Below are 20706 nucleotides of genomic sequence, written 5' to 3'. Positions count from 1 at the left end.
TCTGCATTTTTCAGTAGATCATCTAAATCACAAATGGCTTCATGACAGGAGTCACCTTCATCCAGTCTCCTAGGACTTGTAGTTTCACTTTGTCAATGCGATCTTTAAATGCCTCCGCATGAAAAGTGTTGTTGGCTAAAAACTAGGATTGGCTGAACGTGGCCCTTATGATATGTGGCCACTTGTCCACATTAGCAACTGTTCCTCAGATTTGGCAGCCCAAACGAGCAGGTAAAACCTAGCTCGCTCATCCGCCAAATGCATGTCCGATGCTTTGATGACACAATAACTTACAGCTCTAAATTATGTGGTTGATATGTCATTGTCGGCTAAAGAACAAATAGTGCAAGGAGGTGTTCTACCTTTAGATTGCAGATTTCATATGACAAAAATAGTGCAGCCACTACACCAAAAGGTAAGTCTAAATAAGCGGATGTAGAACAGTAAATATTTACTTCCCTTCAAGATGTGGTAAGAAATGCAGTGGATTCAATATTTCTGTAGGTCGATATTTCGACCTTTATACAGTGTCAGGCAACTGTACACAAGGATAGCTCATTGCACAGGTCACCCTCTTACACGATTCAATCCGTAAATTCATTGCGATTGGACCCACTGTTTGGTGGCATCAAAGTCAGCAAATGGCCCCTCCAGCTCTCAAGTGTAAGGAAACAAACACATAAAAATGAACATGATTTATTGGAATATGTATGAAAACAGTAGATGTATCTTCTTATACATGGATGCTTTAACTTGAAGTCAGGCTGCCATGTTCCTGAGCCAGTGTCAGAGCTTTTACACTCACACTGACGGACACACACACACACACAGAGGCTGATAGACAGACAGGGAGGCCAGATGAGCCTGGCACTTAACATTGGTCTATATTGCACAATCACTGAAAAAGCAAGGGCCCCTCTAGATTCCGCTCCAACTGCTCAGCACCAGCTAGGCTCCTGAATGAGCAAGCCTGAGATCCAAACAAAAAAGTGGAGACTTTGAGGAAAATCCTAATGAAGATGCTGCGAGACTCTTCCTCACTAGTTAACGAGATGTGGCCGGTAGGATAAATCGGGATGCTTCATAATTGGCCTGCCCGCCTCCGTTCACATCCAAGCCACCGGTCCAGCTATAGGTACTGCGGGAAAGGACTGCAAAGGCAATTCCCGGGGATCAAAAATATTTTCCTGTATGGGGCCCATGGAGGTAAAGCGGTTTGCTCAATATCAAGAAGTAGAAGTGGGATAAAACTCAGGGTTTCGGTGCTTCTCACTCCATCAGTAGAGAACCTGAGATCAGAGAAGCGCCTGTACAGTCAGTGAGGGAGGCCTCGAACGCCAGTTACCACACCTCATTCAAGGATCGGACTGAACAATGGCACAGAGACTACGTTTCATGGTGAAAGGTGGACATATTATTGAACTAAACTGCAAAATGCGGTCCAGGAGTCACCCATCCAGGGTAACTGCAACCCTAGGGTGCTGCTGCAAGCAATCCCAGCATCCCCGCTTGGACCTCTTCTGGATCCGGCCTTGCCTCGTGGGGATTTTCAGGAAGGTGGATACTGGCTTCAGAGCAACTTTAAGGCAAATAGTACAGCAAGAACACACAAGGCCCGCACTCAGACACGCAGTGCTGGAAGGCACGAAACGGACTGAAATGAATACAATAAAGGCCAGAAATGGCACAATAAAGCTCTGTCCCCACCCACAGAATGGCCGAAAAATTGAGTAGCACAACTTGCAATGTCTGATCGCAGGGCACTTCGTTTGAGCTGCGGTGGACTGGCTTGTGAGGAGTGGGAGGGATAGTTCCCCTAGATTTACGTAGTCTGGGTGTTCCTACAGTATGGGCCTTTCAGAGACCGAACTGTATGGAACACGGTCTCCGCAGAAAGGGGGCCAACAATGAGTGAGCCTGTGGCGTATTCACTACCTTCTCCTGTCAAAGTCAACCCATATTGCACTAATGAAGATGGTGTTTATTGGGAGATGTTCTCTGTGGTCACCCAGGAGGTCTGTGGTCACCCCGGCATCTATTTTAGTAAGCCTGATCTACGATGGCAAGAACTGCATGGTCCACACGATCCCCCATTATAAGAGGACGCCCTGAGATAACAAGGAGATCGGTTATGCGCGGACACCAGCGAGACACTCCTGATATGCTTGGCATCACATTAGCCACCTCGGGACACTCTTGAAATGGCGTTCATCAAACCCCTTATTCTGCAAGCACTACAGTCCCACAGAGCAAGGTGTTCAAACCTGAAACTAACCAAGCTCGTCGTCTATCCCAAAACGTGGCCTGAGAGGACGCCACAGAGTGCAATGTCACTCCAGATAGCTATTCCACCCTGGAGCATCACAAAGTGTAGTGCCCACCCTACAATGCCATGTATTCTAAGAGGGAAGGTAGAGAGAGGACTCAATCCTGCCACTTATTTCTAAAGAAACCCCTCAGATAAAATGGAAGGCAGTGTACGCACTCTGATGCCTCTTCTAATAGGTTGCATTAACAAGGTGGTCACCCGTCAAAATACCCTTGGGCACCACAGAGTGCATTATCCAACTCAACACCGATTCTAGGAGGGGGTTCAGCTTGAGGAGCCGTGGATGAAGGGACCACCCTGTGACTCAATGGAGCAAGCGTCTCCACCTTGGGCACCACAGAATGCAGACCATTTCCAAACAAGATTTCTATCTGGACCTTTCTAAGGCACCATGAGGTGGAGACCACCAAGTGAGGGATTCTTCTTTGGAGGCCACGGGATAACGACACCTTATACCGACTCTGCATAGCACACGGTCACTAAAGTTACCCATCACAGTAGGCCCCTTCTGAGTGTCACAGGAGCTTCTGTTTACTGGGCACACATCCAGGTGAAGGCTGGTTTTTCTAATAACATGTTATGGTGGCATCTCTTGCAATAAAACTAGACCACTTTTCCTCACAAGCCAATATTGGAATGACTCACTCTGGATGTCAACACGCCTGCCCGATTTGCATCCGGCTCATTCTGTAAGAGTAGCAGGACGGCTCCTGCCAAACATTCCCTTAGTGCAATGGGAAGAGGAAGGATTATTGCCAAGAGCGACATACAGCGAATTCTTGTAGGGAGGATGATACGGAAGGAAAAAGGAGAAAACCGCTGAGGAAAGCATAAATATTTTAGGGGGTTCCATTTAAATCCCTTTTGCACCTATGAAAAATAAAAGACTTTTTGAAGTGATATTAAAAATAAGATGTCCTTCACAACTCACAAGTGATACACCACCAGACCCACCTCCTAATGATAATGTAGAGTAAAAAAAATAATAAGTAATACAATATTTACATCCATACATTATTCTTTGGCTATAAATGTAAAATATAGAAACGGAAAGCAACGGAAACAAAAAGAACTGATCCTTGAGGCGCAACTGTGTAGGCATCGCTGCATCTACAGACTTTTCTACTCCTTGGAGTACATAGGGCACTTTAAGAGAATGGGTTTGGAGTGGGAGTAATGTAGGGAGAGACTGTTTCAAGAATGTTTAAAAAGGCAAAAACAATTAAACGGGAAGTACTTTGTGCAGCAACAATTCTGCAGACCACACTAGAAGCAACTTTGGAGTGTAAAAAAAAAAAAAAAAAAAAAAAAAAAAAAATCACACCACTCTAGAACTAGCTCAGCAGCCGAACAGGAGCTCCCGCCCACCCACTTAAACTGTTGCCACAGGCCTTAAAATGGTTCCAGTGTCTAAAGGAACATGAAGCCCGGGCAGCACTTCTGTGGGAGAACAGAGGAAATGGTTTCAAGGGACGGGGAGATGCGCAGCCCTAGCAGCAGTCCTGCAACAGCACTGAAGCACATGTATTGAATGGGCTCCAAGGTACAGTGGAGCACAGCTCTGGAAATGGTTCCAAGTTGTACCAATCTTGGAATGGCTCGAAGGTGCACATGAGTATGTAGGCTTGGCAGGAGCTCTAGGAGGTCTGTGGGATGCGCTGAAGTGCACAGCTCCAGCAGCAGCCAGGTGGGGGTGCAGAAGCACAGCTGTGGAAATTACTGCAGGGTACACACAACTACACAGCTCTGGAAGTGAGGTGCAGGTGGAGCAATGGCCAAACAAAGGAGCAGTGAGAGGTCACAAATGGTCCAGAGAGCGAAGCCTTTGCACAGGTTGGATATTCTCAACCCGGTCTGGTGGAAGAAGGAGTGGGCGGGGAATCGTGAGCCAGACCAGGCAGCATTTGGTTCCATGGAGTAAATAAGCACTGTCCTCTTGAGCGAGGGCAGTTCACCTGCTGTAAGGAGTGCAGCAGCACAGCGCACTAGGGTGAGCCAGCAGCATGTAGAATGTCCTCACCCACCTACCCGCTGAACTGTGGCTCAATATTCCTATTCATCAGTCATCGATAAAATGCCCAGAAAAAAAATCCAAGAAAAAGCAGCTCCATGCAGATGCGGAAGCGTCCGATCCCCACGCTGAAGCAAGTTGGCATATCCAGATCTTCTAAAGTGACCTGCCAAGGACCTAAAAGCAGCAAAAGAACCCGCAGCGATCAACTATTTCTCCAGCACAGGTATCTTGCTCAGATTCAGAAACTTTAAACACCTGCCTCACTGCTGGGGAGGACCCTCAACAATGAGGAACGCTTTCTCTGGCAAAGAACACGAAGAAGATATCCATGCTGGAGAACGGTTACAGATGAGCAAATCACCCTTAACAGAGCAGAGTATTTACAGGCAACTATACTCTGGCCCCTAGGGCGGCAGATCCTCACCCCTTTAGTTTCATTATTGCAAGGTGAAGTGTTCACTTTTCTCATTATCCGTTGGTTCCTGGTTGGCGTCCTGCATTTAACCACTTATCACAGACCCTGCAGTCTTCCGTTTGGAACGCTAGCGGTCTATGGTCGCTCACAGCAGTTCCACCATAGTGTCTTCCTACTCAGCAGACTGGAGCTCCCAGGACTGCAACCTACTTCCCTTTTGGGATGAAGGGTTGCTGCTCTTCAGGCTCTGGCTGTGGCCCAGGGTCACTAAGGCAGCGCATGAGGCGCTGGTTGTTCGCACTATCCCCTGCAGCAGGGGTGAAGACGTCATCTGTGCCCGGTGATGGAGGTTCCTTTGCAGTCATCACAATACCCTCCTCATCATCATCCTCTTCTTCGGCCGGCAGACCCTTCTCCTGCTCGTTGATCATTTCCACAGACTCCGGTGATGCTGGGTCGATGGTGATGGTGGGCAAGTTCCGGGCATTTGCTTTGGGCTCATAGGCCATGGGATCTGGAGAAGGAGAGAGAACAAGAGATTCACATTACAGACAAAGTCAAGGATCCACGAGACACCCACAGCCCAACTTCAAAACCGTAGGATCCGAAGACCGCTAAAAGCTCTCAATGTGGTTAGGCTGTGAATATTTATTTTCAGGCCTTTTTATTTGTTTTCTCATCAGTTTCAGGGAAGTCACATAATTGTTCCCTTTCGTTCCAATGTAATGGCCAAACCTAGTGCTTACTTGGTAAAAGATGGAGCTAAAATTTCGGCACGGAACTTAGACGGCAGGCAGCACTATCGTAAGGCAGTGTAGTCTTGATTCTACCTTATGCATCTTTCATCCACCGCCTGACACTTCCTATTCCATTCTGTTACTGTTGAAAGTTCTTTTGTATCTCTACTTTTTCTTTATCACTGTTTTTATCTTCCATTTTTTTGTTTTCTCACTCTTGTTCTGGGTCAAAGACTCTTGAGGAAAAATAAGTGGTGGTGGGCCCCAATGCAACCACCAGCTCAAATTAAGCACTGGACAAACCACAAATCCTTCACTACAACTAGTGCATACGTGCTGGAGAATTGCTGTCAAGCGAGAACGGCCTCATTAGTTCAAGGCAAAGGAGCCTTCAAGTAACAGCGTTTGGTTGGTTGCTCACCTGTAGATATATGTACCCAGCATCTGAAAAGAGCTCTAGCTTAGCACGCCCCTCCCCTCCCCCCTGGGATGCCATGCCAGAGTGAGGAGATATATGGAGTCCTTATGACAACAGCGACTGCTAAGGTGACAAGTAAGCACAAAAGCTGAAGTTCTCAAAGCACAGCTAGTGTAACTTTCATTTGAACACTTAATATTCTTTGAAGGTCCTCCTGTTTAGAGAAGGATGTCCAAAGGATATTAGAACATTGGAATGTTGAGCACTCCATTGAAAACAATGGAGTGCTCCGGGCTTCTAATGTTCGGTAGAAGCCCTGGAGCTCCAACATTCTAGGGGTTGTTCACGACTTTTGCTGTGAACAAAGGCCACACAGAGCCCCCTCGGGCTCCATGAGGCCTTTGTTTAACAAATTAGAATTGGACTGTTCTAATAGCCTTAGAGCCCTCCGTAGCAGGCTCTACCTGCCATTAAAGGCCTGCTCCCTTGTTAAAGGCCCTCGCCTATAACATGGAGCAGGCCTTTAATTGCCGGTAGAGCACACTACGGAGGGCTCTAAGGCAATGATACATTTTCAGAAGGTATTAACAATAAGCTCTATTATTACAGGTAAAGAACTGTTCCTCCTCCACAGCCAGAACAAACCATGTCCCAGGAACCCTTTATCAATGGTTTTCACACAAAAATGAAGCAATTGCTGTCTGGCTGCACACACTTAGTGATAAATAAATAGGGGTACCTCTGAAAATGTAAGTGTGCCTTAATTCTGAAGCAAAATCTTTGTCAAAGGTCTCGAGTATTTTGGATGAATTAGTTAATAATTTGTCACCACACCCTTCAGTGAATCATGAAGAAGAGGAGGTATTTGAGGCACCTTCACACCTCCTATACCTTTCCCTCGTTTCTTTATGATAATTGCACATCAGAGTGGGCAACTGGCGCTATGAGTGCACTTTAGCGCAGGGCATTTGAACTCCCGCTCACCCTCGTAGTATCTCACCATTCGATGGATTTTTTTCTTGTCAATTTGCTCAACACAACATTGAACTAGTTTCCTTGTGCAACAAGTTTGTTTATTTGTTATTTGAAAAAATCCCGTTCATTGCAGTAAGTTACATGGGAGAACGAAATATATGAAAACAAACGTTTAGGCACAAAGGGAGTCGGTAAAAAGATTGCCTATTCATTTGTTTAATACTCCCTCCATTAGTGTGAGACGGTGTGGGCTTGCAGGGGCCTTTCTGCTATTGTGCTATTTTAGCAAGATGTAGCTAACTCAATGCGTGAGACAAATTTAAATCCAACAAAAAAGCAGTACTAGGCTCCCTAGGATGTACTTTGCTGAAAATGTAAATAATTTCTTCAGTGGCGTAGCTAGGGGGGGGGGGGGGGGGCGGTCCGCCCCAGGCGGCATTGTTTTTAGGGCGGCGGCCGCGCGGCACTGGCCCGTTGCGGCGGGAGTTATAATTTATTTGGGGACACTGAAAGTCAGTGTACCCAAATAAATTATAAAGGCCGCCGCAACGGGCCAGTGCCGCACGGCCGCCGTTTGAAGTACAAGCACTGCTCACGTGCTTGCAAAAAAGCAACAAATTGCCGCCAGCAGCACACGCACCACGTTGCGAGATTGGGCTACGGCTATTTGGGCGCGCGGTGGAACAATCTCCAGCGCGTACACCGTGACGTCGAGCAGCCCACTACTTCCGTTGCAGCCAGGGAGAGCGCGTGCAGGGGTTGGGATGGATTCCTGCACCCCACCACCATTCCCCGATGACGTGGATGAATCAGCTATGGTGCCCGACACCCCTGGATGTGACCCGTTTACGAATATAAAGTGTACTTTAAAGGTAGGAGAGCACAGTGGGTATGAATGGGCAGTTTTTCAAACTGGAGTGTAGTGCAAGCCCGGTTCTACGGGGTGGGCCGGGTGGGCCTTGGCAATGGATCTGCAACCGATGTACAACAATAATACAAAATGTTCAGATAACTGGTGATTTATGATCTTGCTGGAGAACAATCATTTGTCTGTTGCTAGTTTTTAAGTGCAGATAAACTGTATTTTACGGGGGTAGCTCGGTGGGTTACTGCCTTTGTCACAGAGATCCTTCTGTTACTTGCCGTTCAGAAGTTACAATCCTAAAATAGGACAGTGACCTCAGAACTGTCATCAAAGAGCTGCATACAAATTTCACCTTTTTTTGTGTTGTGATATAGTTAGAACTTCTCCAGTCTTTCATTATTCTGATGTCGCTAAAAAGAGTTTGTTTGGGAAGTCATACATATTTATCAGTAAAGCCAACCTCCAACCACTGGAGTACTCTTTAAATCCTGAGTTTGTGTTTCTCCAGACCAAAGCCTTGTAAAATATATTGCCCACCAGTATGGATGACATGTGACTCCTACACGTGTAATCCTCACTGGCCTCTGTGACATTCCCCGTAGACTGATTTATTGTCTCTGTGTAATGTGTGCGTTATGTAAAGTACTGTGACACCCTACACTGATATGAGTAGCGCAATACAACGAATGGAATGCATATGAGAGAGGGGCAACAGAGATGAGGGGCCCTGGTTAAAGGTGGCAGTGAGGGAATACGAGGAGCTGGTCATGGGGTGGAGGGGAACTACAGAGAGATGAGCGGCACTAGTGTAGGGTGGCAGTGAGGTAAGCGAGGAGGAGGTCATGGGGTAGGGGGGCTACGGAGCGATGAGGGGCACTGGTGGAGGGTGGCAGTGATGGAGTCTGAGGAGGAGGTCATGAGGGGGAAGGGCTGCGGAGAGATGAAGGACAATGTTGTAGGGTGGTAGTAAAGGTATCTACGGAGAAAGAGGTCATTGTTAGGGCCCCAAAAAAGACTTTTGCACCAGCACTAAATCCAACCCTGTCATGGCCTTTCTGTTTTCGTATATTTAATTAACAGTCGGGTGATTAGGAAAACTGTGAAGCATACTTTAAAGTGCATGCTAATTACATTTACTGCTATATTCAATGCTTCAAGTTTGAAGGTGATTTTACTAATGTTTTTTTACCAGGAATAATGAAAATGCAACTGGATGGTGGCTCATATGGGGCTGGGGCCCAAGGCCAGCTGTGAGATAAGATGCACTGAAGAGGGGTGGTAGAAAAGTGAATAATAAAGCCTGTAAGGGAGCACGCTGCAGAGTCTGGGGTCAGGTGGAGGTAGTAATGAAGAGGGATTCTTCCTGAAGGTTCGCACGGAGGGAGCCTGAGTAGTGTCACTTGCCTGATACTCCCACCTTAGAAATCTCCTCTTCCCATCAAAGGGACATTACATGGAGAATAAAACACTTTTTGAGAGTAATAACATTTAGAAAGATTTGGAAAAGAGTGTGTTTTACTGGGCCTTGGTAGACTAAGAAGAGATAAAGGAGGGCTGGAAGCAGGCCTGGCTAGACATATAAGCGACAAATCGGGCCTGTAGTGACCCACCCGAATGCACCCTTGGCCCACCCAAATAAAAGTTCCTGGAGCCGGGCCTGGTGTAGTGTGAGAGTTTTGGTGATATAATGTGAGGGTAGAAGGAGTAATTTAAAAGGTTGGATAGTTTAAATATAGGATGGGTTAATATAAGGCAGAGGTAGTAGGAGTATGAAGTAGTTTGGGTGTTGAAGGGGTAATTATGTTTGTGTGCATTTACTGATCTAGCACGTTCTAAATTCAGTACACTTGTGAGCAGATTTACCAAGATTCACACTATGCAACTATGTGCAATAGTCTCCCTTGCACAACCATAATTAGCATTGCATTGTATTTACTGCGCATTGTGCCACAATGATGGCATCAGCCACACACATGCAAATAACTCTGCATAAATTAAAAATCATATTTGTCACAAATAACAAAGACAGAGAAACAATACTTTGTATGAGTTTTGAATAAAACGCTTGAATGCAATTCTTTTGTGCAGACAGCCTCCTAAGGGTAAATTGGGCACTGTGTGTAATTTTAGAAAATATCACATCTAATATGCTTTGAAATATTTTGGCATTTCCCATTGTCTGTTGTTTGTACTGGGCTACGCTAGTTTGTATGGCTTTAGTTTAGTGGATATGGCTGTGCTTGGAGTTCTAGGCCTGTTGGTGTGGTTCCTACCCCATTACACCCACTTTGCAAGAATTCTAAGGGGTTTTGTGCTACGCGACTAGAATTAGATAACACAACATTATGTTGTTACATATATATTATAATTTATGGAATAATAAAATGTAAGAGGTGAGAGGGTGAATTTCAATATCAGTAAATAAGACCAGTTCTAGAAATCCTTGGTATAGTGAAAGGGAAGGGGCATGGGGTATTGAGGCTGACATTGTGACATCGAAGATTTGCTCAGGTAAAATGGGCCATGCTGAGTGCGCAGGGTAAGTTGATACTGAGAGACTGAGTATAGGAGTAGTAGGTAGGAAGTGGGGACAGTTTGAAAGTTGGAAGTAATTAGAGGTCAGGAGGGATGTGACAAAATATTGGGTAGCTTCGGTGCTGGGGAGGAAGTTGGAAGGGAATAGTTTACAACTGGAGGTAGTTTCAGTATTGGAGGGGTAGTTTGAAGGTGGAGTTCGCATGAAGGTAGGGGTAGTTTGTTTGAAGGGGTGACTTTGTTCTAGAAGGTAGTAAGTGGAGATACTCTGACTGTAGGCAGAGTTCTTTGACAATAGGAAGTAGTTTGAGTGGAGAGGTAGTCTAAAAGTATGGGGTATCGAGAAGATGGGGTCGTTTTGGTGTTGGAGAGGTTGTTTTGGTGCAGTTTGGGTGAAGGAGGTTAGGTTAAAAGGGGGGGATCATTTGAGCATAGAAGTGCTAGATTGAAGGTACAAGGGGACAGTGTGAGGGAAGATTGGGATATCTGATGGTTGGGATAGTTTAAGGGGCAGTATCGGGTAAAAGTGCATTAGCCCTGGCTGTGTATTAGTGCCATTTAAAATTAGTTTTAGCCACACTGCAAAGCATCTGCACTGCTGTACAGCATGGCTACAAAGCATTGCCAAAGCAATAGCTCTCATAAGCAAGACCTTTTGGCTTTGCCAGTGCTTATTTTTGATTACAGCGTCAGCTCAGCAAAGTAAGTCTGTGCTGAAGTGGACAGTTACAGCTGAAGAGTGAATGTGGCAAGCAACACCTGTGTGTTCTTAGTAACACACACAAAAAGAGCGCAGGGCGATATGAAAGTGCAGAGACCTTGGCATTACTCACGTGCTAACCAGAGATGTTTGTGAGGACTGGCACATACCATGATATCAGGACTCACATTCAATTACTTTGCTTTCTAAACTTTCAGGAATATTGAAACGAGGCACCTTGGGTGCAATTCATTTTAATAATACATTGGGAAACTAAACTGTTATTAGTATACATTGCCACGGTTCCGTCTGCAGATTCCTTGGGTTGTCCCCTCCTAGTATACCCTTTTCCCCCCATGAAAATATTTCTATAGATTTTTACATCTTTTTGCGGGCATGGGGCTGTCTGTAGTGACAGGTGCAGGGTCAAGGCTGTCTCTACGATAGGCCACGGGTCAGATCCCCCTTCTGGCCTGGTAAAAACTGAATTTTTCACATTCTACTGCATTCTCTGGCCTGACACTCCAGCTTATTGAAATGCTTTCGGAGCACTGACAGTCTTTAAAAACTCACATTACTATACTGTAGTGACCGTAGGCGACACTGAGTTGGTGTTGAATGCTCTCTGTTTGGCGGGAGGGAGGAGTAGAATGGTTACACTGCTCTCTCCTGGGATGGGTGGGGTCAGGGTATGTAGTTCTTATGCGGCTGGGGCAGTGGATAGCTCCACTGCTCTCTCCTGGGAGGGGCACGTGGGATGGCGTCTACTGAGCTCTCATGGGGGGCTTGGGTGGAGTGAGAAGGCTTCCACTGCAGGGCTGGTACTGCCCCAACTGCAGAACTCAAGTTAGTCTAGTGATCAGGTGCATTGGACTCACCTGTAGTATCTTGAAGGTCCTGCCAGGGGAATCATGGTCAAACCCAGTTTGGTGGACCGGTCTGCAGACATTGCTGAGGTCACGGACGGGGTAGATAGGGGACAGGGGACAAGGGTCCTGCACAAGCTGTGATGTTATGAGTGAGATGTCACAAGCAGAGTAGGTAGAACTGATGTAAGTTTTGGGTTTCCTTCGGCTTTTCCTTCAGCAGCGTAGCTAGGTGGGGGCCGTCCGTCCCAGGCGGCAATATTTTGGGGACAGGGGCTGTCTAGCCCTGGACCGTGTCATGTATGTGCATGTAACTTTCATGATCGAGGTAACTATTAGCGGCAATACTACGTGTGTCTCGGACCTCTTTCAGGTGCTCGCCGTCCTTTTTCTCCAGCACCCCCCCAGGGGTGCTACGCCTCTGAATTTCTTTGATTGTTCAAACATAATTAATAATGTACTAATTCTTTTGTAGGTTGCTGAGGGAATAACATGGGTGTAAATATAGTAAATCACTGTATCCGAGATGAGAATTGTACACAGTCTGTATTTGTTTGGTGCTAATAATTTACTCTGCGGAAAAAGCAGTCTCTTTACAGGCCCTGGGTCTACAGGGAAGAGAGAGGGGCAGTCGGTGCCAGAAAAAGATGAAGTGAAGTCCACTTCAGCAAATACCACAACAGAAGGCAGCTAGACCACTCTTATATCAATCGAGTACTTTTTTTTAAAATTAATTTTTTTAGGCAAACTGATAGCAGTAAACAGAAACCAACAAGCACACGTTTGTTTTCAAACTTTGGGACTCATTTATAATTTGGTAGCTTAGAAGACCACCGGACAATGGCAGGGATCCAGCGGCATCTCCCAAAAAGGGGTTTTTTTTGGGCGAGGGGGAACCATTAATTAAAGAGAGTGAGTGTCTGTCCCCTTAATGGCAATATAGGGGGGGGGGGGGGGTAGAGAAAGCGAGAGAGAGAGAGCGAGCGAGAGAGCAAGCGCGAGAGAGAGAGCAAGCAAGAGAGAGAGAGAGCGCGCGAGAGAGAGCGCGCGAGAGAGAGAAAGCGAGAGAGCGCGCGAGAGAGAGAAAGCGAGAGAGCGCGCGAGAGAGAGAGAGAGAGACTTATACAGACACACACAAAATGGATGGATAACTTAGTTCGTGATGTGGGGCTATATTGCCATTAAGGGGTTCTTGTGGAGTTTAAAAAAACACGAGGCCGAAGGCTGAGTGGTTTACAAATGTCACCTGAACCCTTAGATGACAATGTAGGACCATTTACATATTACTCATTATGTATTTTTTTTATCTTGCAAGATTAATTGGTTTTTTTATGGTTAAGATTTGGAGTTATCAAGTTAGTATTCACAATTTTTCTGAGACTGCAGCTGTGTCTGTCAATTTTTTGAGGAATGTGCATTTTTTGTTGGCACCCATATTTAAAATGAGTCTTATGCATAAATGAGCATTATTATAAGTCCGATTTTAAATGCAAAGCACATTGTAAGGCAATTAATAAGTCATTGTAAAATGCTCTTTTCTCATGCAGTACATTGACGCTATAAAATAGGTTTAACAAGACTCCTATAAAGAAAGAAAAAAGTGCAGTGTGAGACTAACTTTTTCTGACAGGGTAGCAGTCACAATGCTTATTGTCACACAGTTGGGAGGATTCATTGTTAGATGCTTGCATCAAGTATGAGCCTGCAATAGTGAGTTCGTCATGCTTGCCGGTTAATGCTCTGAAAGCAGCTTTAGCATTTTTTTTTACCCAGCACTGAAACTTTATTTGTTTAGAGAAGCTAAGTATCCTGCCAATTTAATTCAATACAGTGAAAGATAGGACATCATTTATAAAAAAACTTTCATTAAGAAGGCTTAACCATGATCGATATATTTGGAAAGTCCTCTATAACATCGAAAGGGGTGGGAGGGGGTGGGGTGTGGGTGTGTCTCTCTCTTTCAATTACATCTCCCACAGTCCAAGTGCAAATTCTGTTCAATTAATCAGACCATTCATTTGATAGAGAAAAAACTCATAATTGGGGGGGTGGGGGGGGGGGGGGGGGGAGTGGGAATGACCATGGGCAACATTTAGGGACGGATATTAGAGTTTGGTGAGAAGCCCGCCGTGTGTCAGCATGACCAAGGTCATTACCTCAACTCCTGGCTGGACTACGCCTACCATATTTGGAGATCTTCTCTGGTCCCGCGGAGGCCTCAATGCCTTCAGAGGAGCGGCTGCCGCAGGGGTCCCCTGAGGTACTCCTAGTATTTTGCCCCGAGCTGCGCCCTCAGGGCAGCACTTTCTGCCATTCAAAATTACTACTTTTCAACCATTGCTAAAAATACTTAGGGAATTTAGAACTTTGCTCTAAATATTCCAGGACTGGAGTTGGGATACTAAATAAGACTTCTGGAATATTTGGGGGAAAGCTGCTCTTTACCCAAACATTCTAGGACTGGAGCAAGAATCATAATTTTGACCTTCCAGTGTCCGCCGGGCCCACTGCTGCCATTTCAAGGCAAGAAGCACCACCGAAACTCACCTGAAAGCACTTAAAGTATGCGTAGTGGCCACCAGGTTTGATGCGGCTATTAAGTAAAGTCTTTTGCTTTTCAAAAACAAACTTCCAAAGTGTCTTTTTTTGTTTTTCAAAAACATACTAATGACTGACCCAGGCTTTGGGCGTCATTTTTATGTTTTTTCTGTTCAGGACCGTCAAGTTTTCTCTGGCAAAATCGAACAGAAAAAAACACCCTGACAGTCCGCTGTAAGTAGGTTGGACCGTCTGATGTACTTATATTGCGGCCCAACCTCCACCGGGCCATCAGTGGAGAGTTTAAGCCGGTGGAGCCAGAGGGCCGCTGCCATCAGAATCAGGACAGTTTGCTTGACTAGATCAGACCCTTAGTTTCTAAACGAAATAAAACACTACTGTTTTCTTACCCGCCACGTCTCTGTGTTACTCTACAGTAATATGTTGTGCTCTTTTATGGTACAGGGTGTTCACCTAGGGAAATGGATCTGCTTGGTACAGTATCTATCATGTATCTGAGAGATGGCCTTAGTTAGCCTTCAGTGGTGGCCGGTGATGCACCACACATGGCAGGAATCAAAGCATTATTTGACCTAAAATCACTGGCATGATTTAAAGGAACTTCACAGTGGCATGAGTACTCCTCAGATCCCATGCGGCACTGAATGGACCCATAAGTGGTACCTACTTTCAGTGCAGGCGACAACTACAAGGTGTGCTGGTACATATTACATTCTCTACCTCCATGGTCACGTCTGCTTATCAGTTAAACTACTTCAGGTCAGTGTGATATGTGGTCATTCTGGTGGTATTGCTTCAGGTCTGTTAGGAGACATCTGATCACAGTTACTTTCAGTTCCCAGCTGCAGGCAGAGGAGATCCATCACTTCATATTCTCTCCTCCGTCTACGAAGCAGACAGGACCGTTACCAATTTTTGCAAGTATGGATAATAGCCCCAGGATGCTTCACTAAGCAGCAATACATTTTATAAGGTAACCATTTTGTTCCACTGTGCAGGCACAGAGTGCGGCTTCCTTGTTTGTTTCCACTAATAACGCAGCATGTAGATAGTGCTGTTTGGGACGTCAGAAGTGCCAAAATCCCTGAGTTAATCATGCACAACCTGCAGTGTCTCACAAGCATGGTTTACGGTTGGTGAAATGTTCCGCATGGCATGGTGTTCAATGCTGTGCAATTAAGAACTGTGCTGGTCTAATTTACTGTATTAACTGTGGTGGTGGGGCAAAAGGGGGTCATGGAAATGCAGCTGGGGCACAGGACCCATCTGGCCCCACCACTGCAAGACTACCCGCTTCATCAAACTCATGGTTCCCTGCCTCATTTAAAGGTGGGAGAGCCAATAGGTTTCAGATGGCAGAACCTAAGCAGGCTCCATCCTTGCAAACTAGGACCAGTGAACCATAGGCCATACGGCCGCTGATCGATGCACATCAGAACAACTGATTTATTTAGGGTGGGCCTTCTGACATTCATTTTTCCTGCACAGGACCTCCCGCACATGGCAAAAATTCCCCTCCCCGGCCCCAAACATGGTTGGGATCTCTAATTTGGTGGCAAGGCAGTCAGAGATGGGGCCTCCATTGACCCAGTGAGATTTCCACCAAGTCTATATGTCGATCTGTGCATTTAACGGACATGCAATAGTTCTGGAAGAGTTACTGCTGCACGATAGCTGGAACCACTAGACAACACTACAAACAGTCACTTATAATCATAGCTCCAAGAACTGTGGACTTGAGTCCTGCTCTTATGCAGTACAGCCCAAGCCTTGTATGAACAGCGGGATTAGTGAACAGAGTTGGGGAAACACCTCTAGTCCCCGAAACTGCAATACCAACAGGGGTGTGGAATTTAATAAAATATCTACTTGTCCATGGGGCAGGTTGCTTCATAAATCTACATGTCCTGTAACAAAATTCACTTGTCACTTTTGTGCCATGTACTGCGGTGACAAATTATGGCAGCAATCTCATTATAGAAGAGTTCTGATATCCCATCGCTAATTATGCCAGGGCTCGTACCATAGTAGGGTTTGAATACTAGCAATTCCCTTATATTGCTACGTTTCTGCAGGTCTAAATACTGGGGCAGAAGGTAGTGGTAAGCAATAGTTCAAGGGTTGGAATGCCCTTTTGAGTCTGTGCAAACCTACTAACTTGCATGTTTTAAGGGTTTTCACCAACTTTTTTCCAACAGTTTCCCATACTGAAAAAGGTTGGAAATTTACTCCTGACAGTGGCAGACATAAATCCTTTACCAGAGTTAGGAAAAAAGTGGTTGGAGGAAAAGCGTACTTGAAACATTCAGATTTTCGCATGAGCAAATCTGCACATGAACATTTGCTCATGCTAAAATGCAGTTCACAAATATTTTTCAGGAGTACTATTTCTTGGCCTACTTCTGTAAATTCTTGTGAATTCACAGAAACTGTATGTATGCACTTAATGCAAGGATATATACCATGGATGCACTTTTTAGACTCTTTAATTGGGCCTTTAATTAGGCCTTGCGTTAACCATGACCTTTGTGTTTAATAAAATTCTCTCTAGCTCTCCCTCCACCATGAGTCACATTATTCTGCTATTTTACAAGGAGCATATTAGCACACAAAGTAGTTTTGTTCAGTGCCTGGAAGTGCTGTGGCAATCTGTTTTTTTTTTTTTTTAATAGACCATAAACTATTTTTGCTTTTGCCAATGCTTGTTAGAATGGTGAGGGCCCAGCAGCTTCCACAATGATCAGGTTTTACAAAAACCAATGCCTAAACAAGTCACGCATTGACAAAACCAAAAGGCTAACCACAAATTTCAAACTTACTGGCTTTGCCAATGCTTGTTTATTTTTGTTTGCCATAATCATATTTCAACTGGTTACATTGATTTTCCATTATGAATATTTTTGGGCAATACAAGCATACATCAACATGTTACTAAATGATGCTGCAAAGATATGGTACCTAAAATCTTACAGTAGTTTTGCAAAATGTTTCTTTTCCTACTTGCATTTTTTGTGAACATTGTATTTTGAAAGCAAAGAACCATCACTCTTGCTTTCAAGCTTCTGCAAATATTTGCATATAAACAGAGCATTCTGAGAGCAATATACATAGCCTCATATTACTAAACTTTGGAAACCTGTGTACACATTTATACTGGAACCGCCGTCAGTAATGAGGGCAGAGTTTACAGCATTTACTTTTAATGCTCACCCTAATAAAGGATTTGCATTAATGAACCATAAATACAAGTTTGAACAGCATTAACCCATGGACACACATATTACCTTAACTGTAGACAATGCCCTTCCCTATTCCATAATATGGTACTGTAAACTGGCAGCCAACAGGTTTGTGCTGTAGGGGGTTGGGCCTACTTGTCCCAAGGACAGAATACACATGAAAACTTGTTGCCCTTGACCCCAAACAATATGTACCTGGCGTCGGGCTATAGGAATGCCACATCCCTGAATACCAATGTGGTGTTTTTGACATGCACCCATTCAGTCACTGGGATAAAAAAAAAAACAAAGTAAGCACGCACTCATGGGCTACGTACTAATTTCGCATCGTCATAATTTATCAATAATTTGTGGAATCTGGTAGACACAAAAGGTGCCCGTAGGAAAAACATTGATACAGTCTGTGCTAGGAAACAGGGAAGAGGAATATGCCCATGCAAGAACAGAGGAAACGTATAGTTTCTTACCGGTCGGTGTAGTTTTGCAGCTTGAAGACTTTTCTGGATTCACTATGCTGTGCATTATTCCGCCATCTAGTGGTTGTGTCCAGAATTGCAGTATTTCTTCTCTTTTTTTTTTTTTCTCGTGGCCTGGTGGGCGTCGAAATACCACCATTTGGTGTCCTCCTGTGATGTCGACGTGCTTCCTCCGGAAGCTCCCACCTTTGGTCGCCATCTTGGATTCTTTTTTTTTTTTTTTGGTTCCATTTGCTTATTCCTCCTGTGTCATCTTCTTGGTGGAGGTGGGTGGGTTCGCTAGTGAATCCAGAAAAGTCTTCAAGCTGCAAAACTACACAGACAGGTAAGAAACTATACGTTTTGCAGCGTGAATATTTTCTGGATTCACTATGCTGTGCATAGACCTTGTTGTGGTTTGCTAGTCCAGTAGTGGCTGGGTAGAATATGAACGCTGGTTTGAGAATATATGTTGTAAGACCTTCTGTCCCACTTGTGCTTCCTTGTTCATCTGAATGTCCACACAGTAGTGCTTTGTGAACGTGTGCACTGAAGACCATGTTGCTGCTTGGCAAATGTCTTGGATTGGTGTATTTGCTAGGAAAGCCACTGTTGCTCCCTTTTTCCTTGAGTGAGCGTGCGGTACTCCTTGCAAGGCTTGACCTGACTGTCTGTGGCACAACTGTATGGCTTGTGCAATCCATCTTGCAATGGTATACTTTGCGACTGGTCGTCCCAGAAAGCGGTCTGCAAATGAAACAAAGAATTGCTTTGCTTTCCTGCATTCTTTTGTTCTCTCAATGTAGTACATGAGCGCCCGTCTGGCGGCTAGGGTGTGCAATGCTCTTTCTGCTTGTGTCTTTGAGTTTTTGAAAAAACTTGGTATTTGTATCGTTTGGCTAATATGGAACTTAGAAACCACATTTGGCATAAAGTGTGGATCTGTTCTCATGACGATTCTGTCATTATGTATTTGGAAGTAGGGCTCCTGTAGAGTTAGAGCCTGCAATTCACTTACTCTACGTTGTGATGTTATTGCTACTAAAAACCTGGTCTTTAGCTTGGGCACGTGTAATGTTGCCTTGTGTATTGGTTCGAATAGAGCCTTCATCATTTGAGCGAGTACCATGTTGAGGTTCCATGTGGGTGGTGACATCCTCTTTGGAGGTGCTATCCTCTTTGCTCCTTCTAGGAATCTCTTAACCACTTGAGATGTGAAGAAACTTTTCCCTGTTTCTCCTCTTGTGTAAGCTAGGATTGCTCCCAAGTGTAGATGCGTAGCTTAGTTTTTCCTGTAGCAAATAGATCAAATATTTTAGTACGGTTGACTCCCTTGTGATCGTCCTTGAAAGTTTTTCCTATGGCACCAAAGTGAAAAGCGTTTCCATTTTGCTGAGTAACACTTTCTTGTTGTAGGCCTTCATGCCTCTCTGAGTACTGCTGGTAGTCTAAGGTGAGAAAATTCTAAGTCCTCAGGAGCCATGCCGCCAGGCTTAGGGTTTTCTGGTTCTGGGTGTAGCACCGTGCCGTTTTGCAGAGTTAGAAGGTCCTTCCTGTTGGGGAGCTTGTATGCTGTGCCTTGCGACATTTCCATTATCAGTGAGAAACAGGTCTACCTGGCCCACTGTGGTGCTATGAGGATTAGTGTCAGGCGGCTGGTCCTGCACTTGTTGAGTACCCGGTGTAGCAGTGGTATCGGGGGAAAAGCGTAAGCAAATGTCCCTGACCAGTCTATACATAGCGCATTCCCTAGGGAATGTGCGCAAGGTTATCTGGATGCGAAGTGTTGGCATTTTGCAGTGTTGCAAATAGGTCGATTTGCGGGGTCCCCCATATTTTGAAGATCTTTAGAATTTCGGATTGATTCATCTCCCATTCGTGGGATGCTGAGGCTTCTCTGCTCAGTCTGTCTGCCTCTACATTGTCTTTCCCTGGAAGATGGATTGCTAATAGGTCTATGTTCCTTGAGATAGCCCATCTCCATAGCTCCTGGGCTAGGGATGACAGTGTTACTGATTGTGTTCCTCCTGGTTTGTTGATGTAAAACATTGTGGTTGTATTGTCTGTTTGAATCAGCACCCCTTTCCCGTAAAGCTCCTTCTGAAAGGACTTTACGGCTAGGAACACAGTTTTAAACTCTACAAAGTTGATGTGTTTTATCACATCCTGCTGTGTCCATAGACCCCTCACCTTGAGGTTGTTCATGTGGGCTCCCCGCCCCAGTTGGGACGCGTCTGTTGTAATGGTCGCTGTCAGAGTTGGTTGTGAGAAAGGTCTCCCCTGCGTTATGTTCTTCCTGTTCAACCTTGTCATCTCCTGAATAACTGTGTGACAACCACTAGATCCTCCCAACCCCCTGTTGCCTGTGACCATTGTTGCTGAATCCATACTTGGAATGGTCTCATGTGCAGTCGAATGTTTGGGACTAGAGGAATGCATGAAGCCATAATCCCTAGTAGTTTCCCCACTGTCCTCACTGTCAGAGCTTGCCCCTTGTGGTAAAGCTGTGTCTCCTTCAGAATTGCTACTGTCCTCTTTGAGCTTGGGAACACCTTCCCTACTCTCGTATTGATTTCTGCCCCTAAGAAAATCTTCACCT

The 20706-nt window shown here is 45.1% G+C and overlaps 1 protein-coding gene across 1 annotated transcript in view; it reads right to left on the bottom strand.

Annotated features, from left to right (window-relative positions):
* Window positions 1-680: 680 nt before the first annotated feature.
* The window catches only part of SLC9A1 (solute carrier family 9 member A1), a 300131-nt gene continuing 280105 nt past the window's right edge, over window positions 681-20706 (bottom strand). Inside the window, exon 12 of the mRNA XM_085647703.1 lies at window positions 681-5272. Within this exon, the coding sequence (XP_085503829.1) occupies window positions 4965-5272 (308 nt within the window). The 3' untranslated portion in view covers window positions 681-4964. The remainder of the gene's footprint in view (window positions 5273-20706) is intronic.

The sequence above is a fragment of the Triturus cristatus genome, chromosome 3_2 (assembly GCF_964204655.1).
Source record: "Triturus cristatus chromosome 3_2, aTriCri1.1, whole genome shotgun sequence".
NCBI classification, from domain to species: Eukaryota; Metazoa; Chordata; class Amphibia; order Caudata; family Salamandridae; genus Triturus; species Triturus cristatus.
The sequence above is the reverse complement of the archived record's forward strand: the minus strand, read 5'-3'. Positions and strand labels throughout refer to the sequence as shown.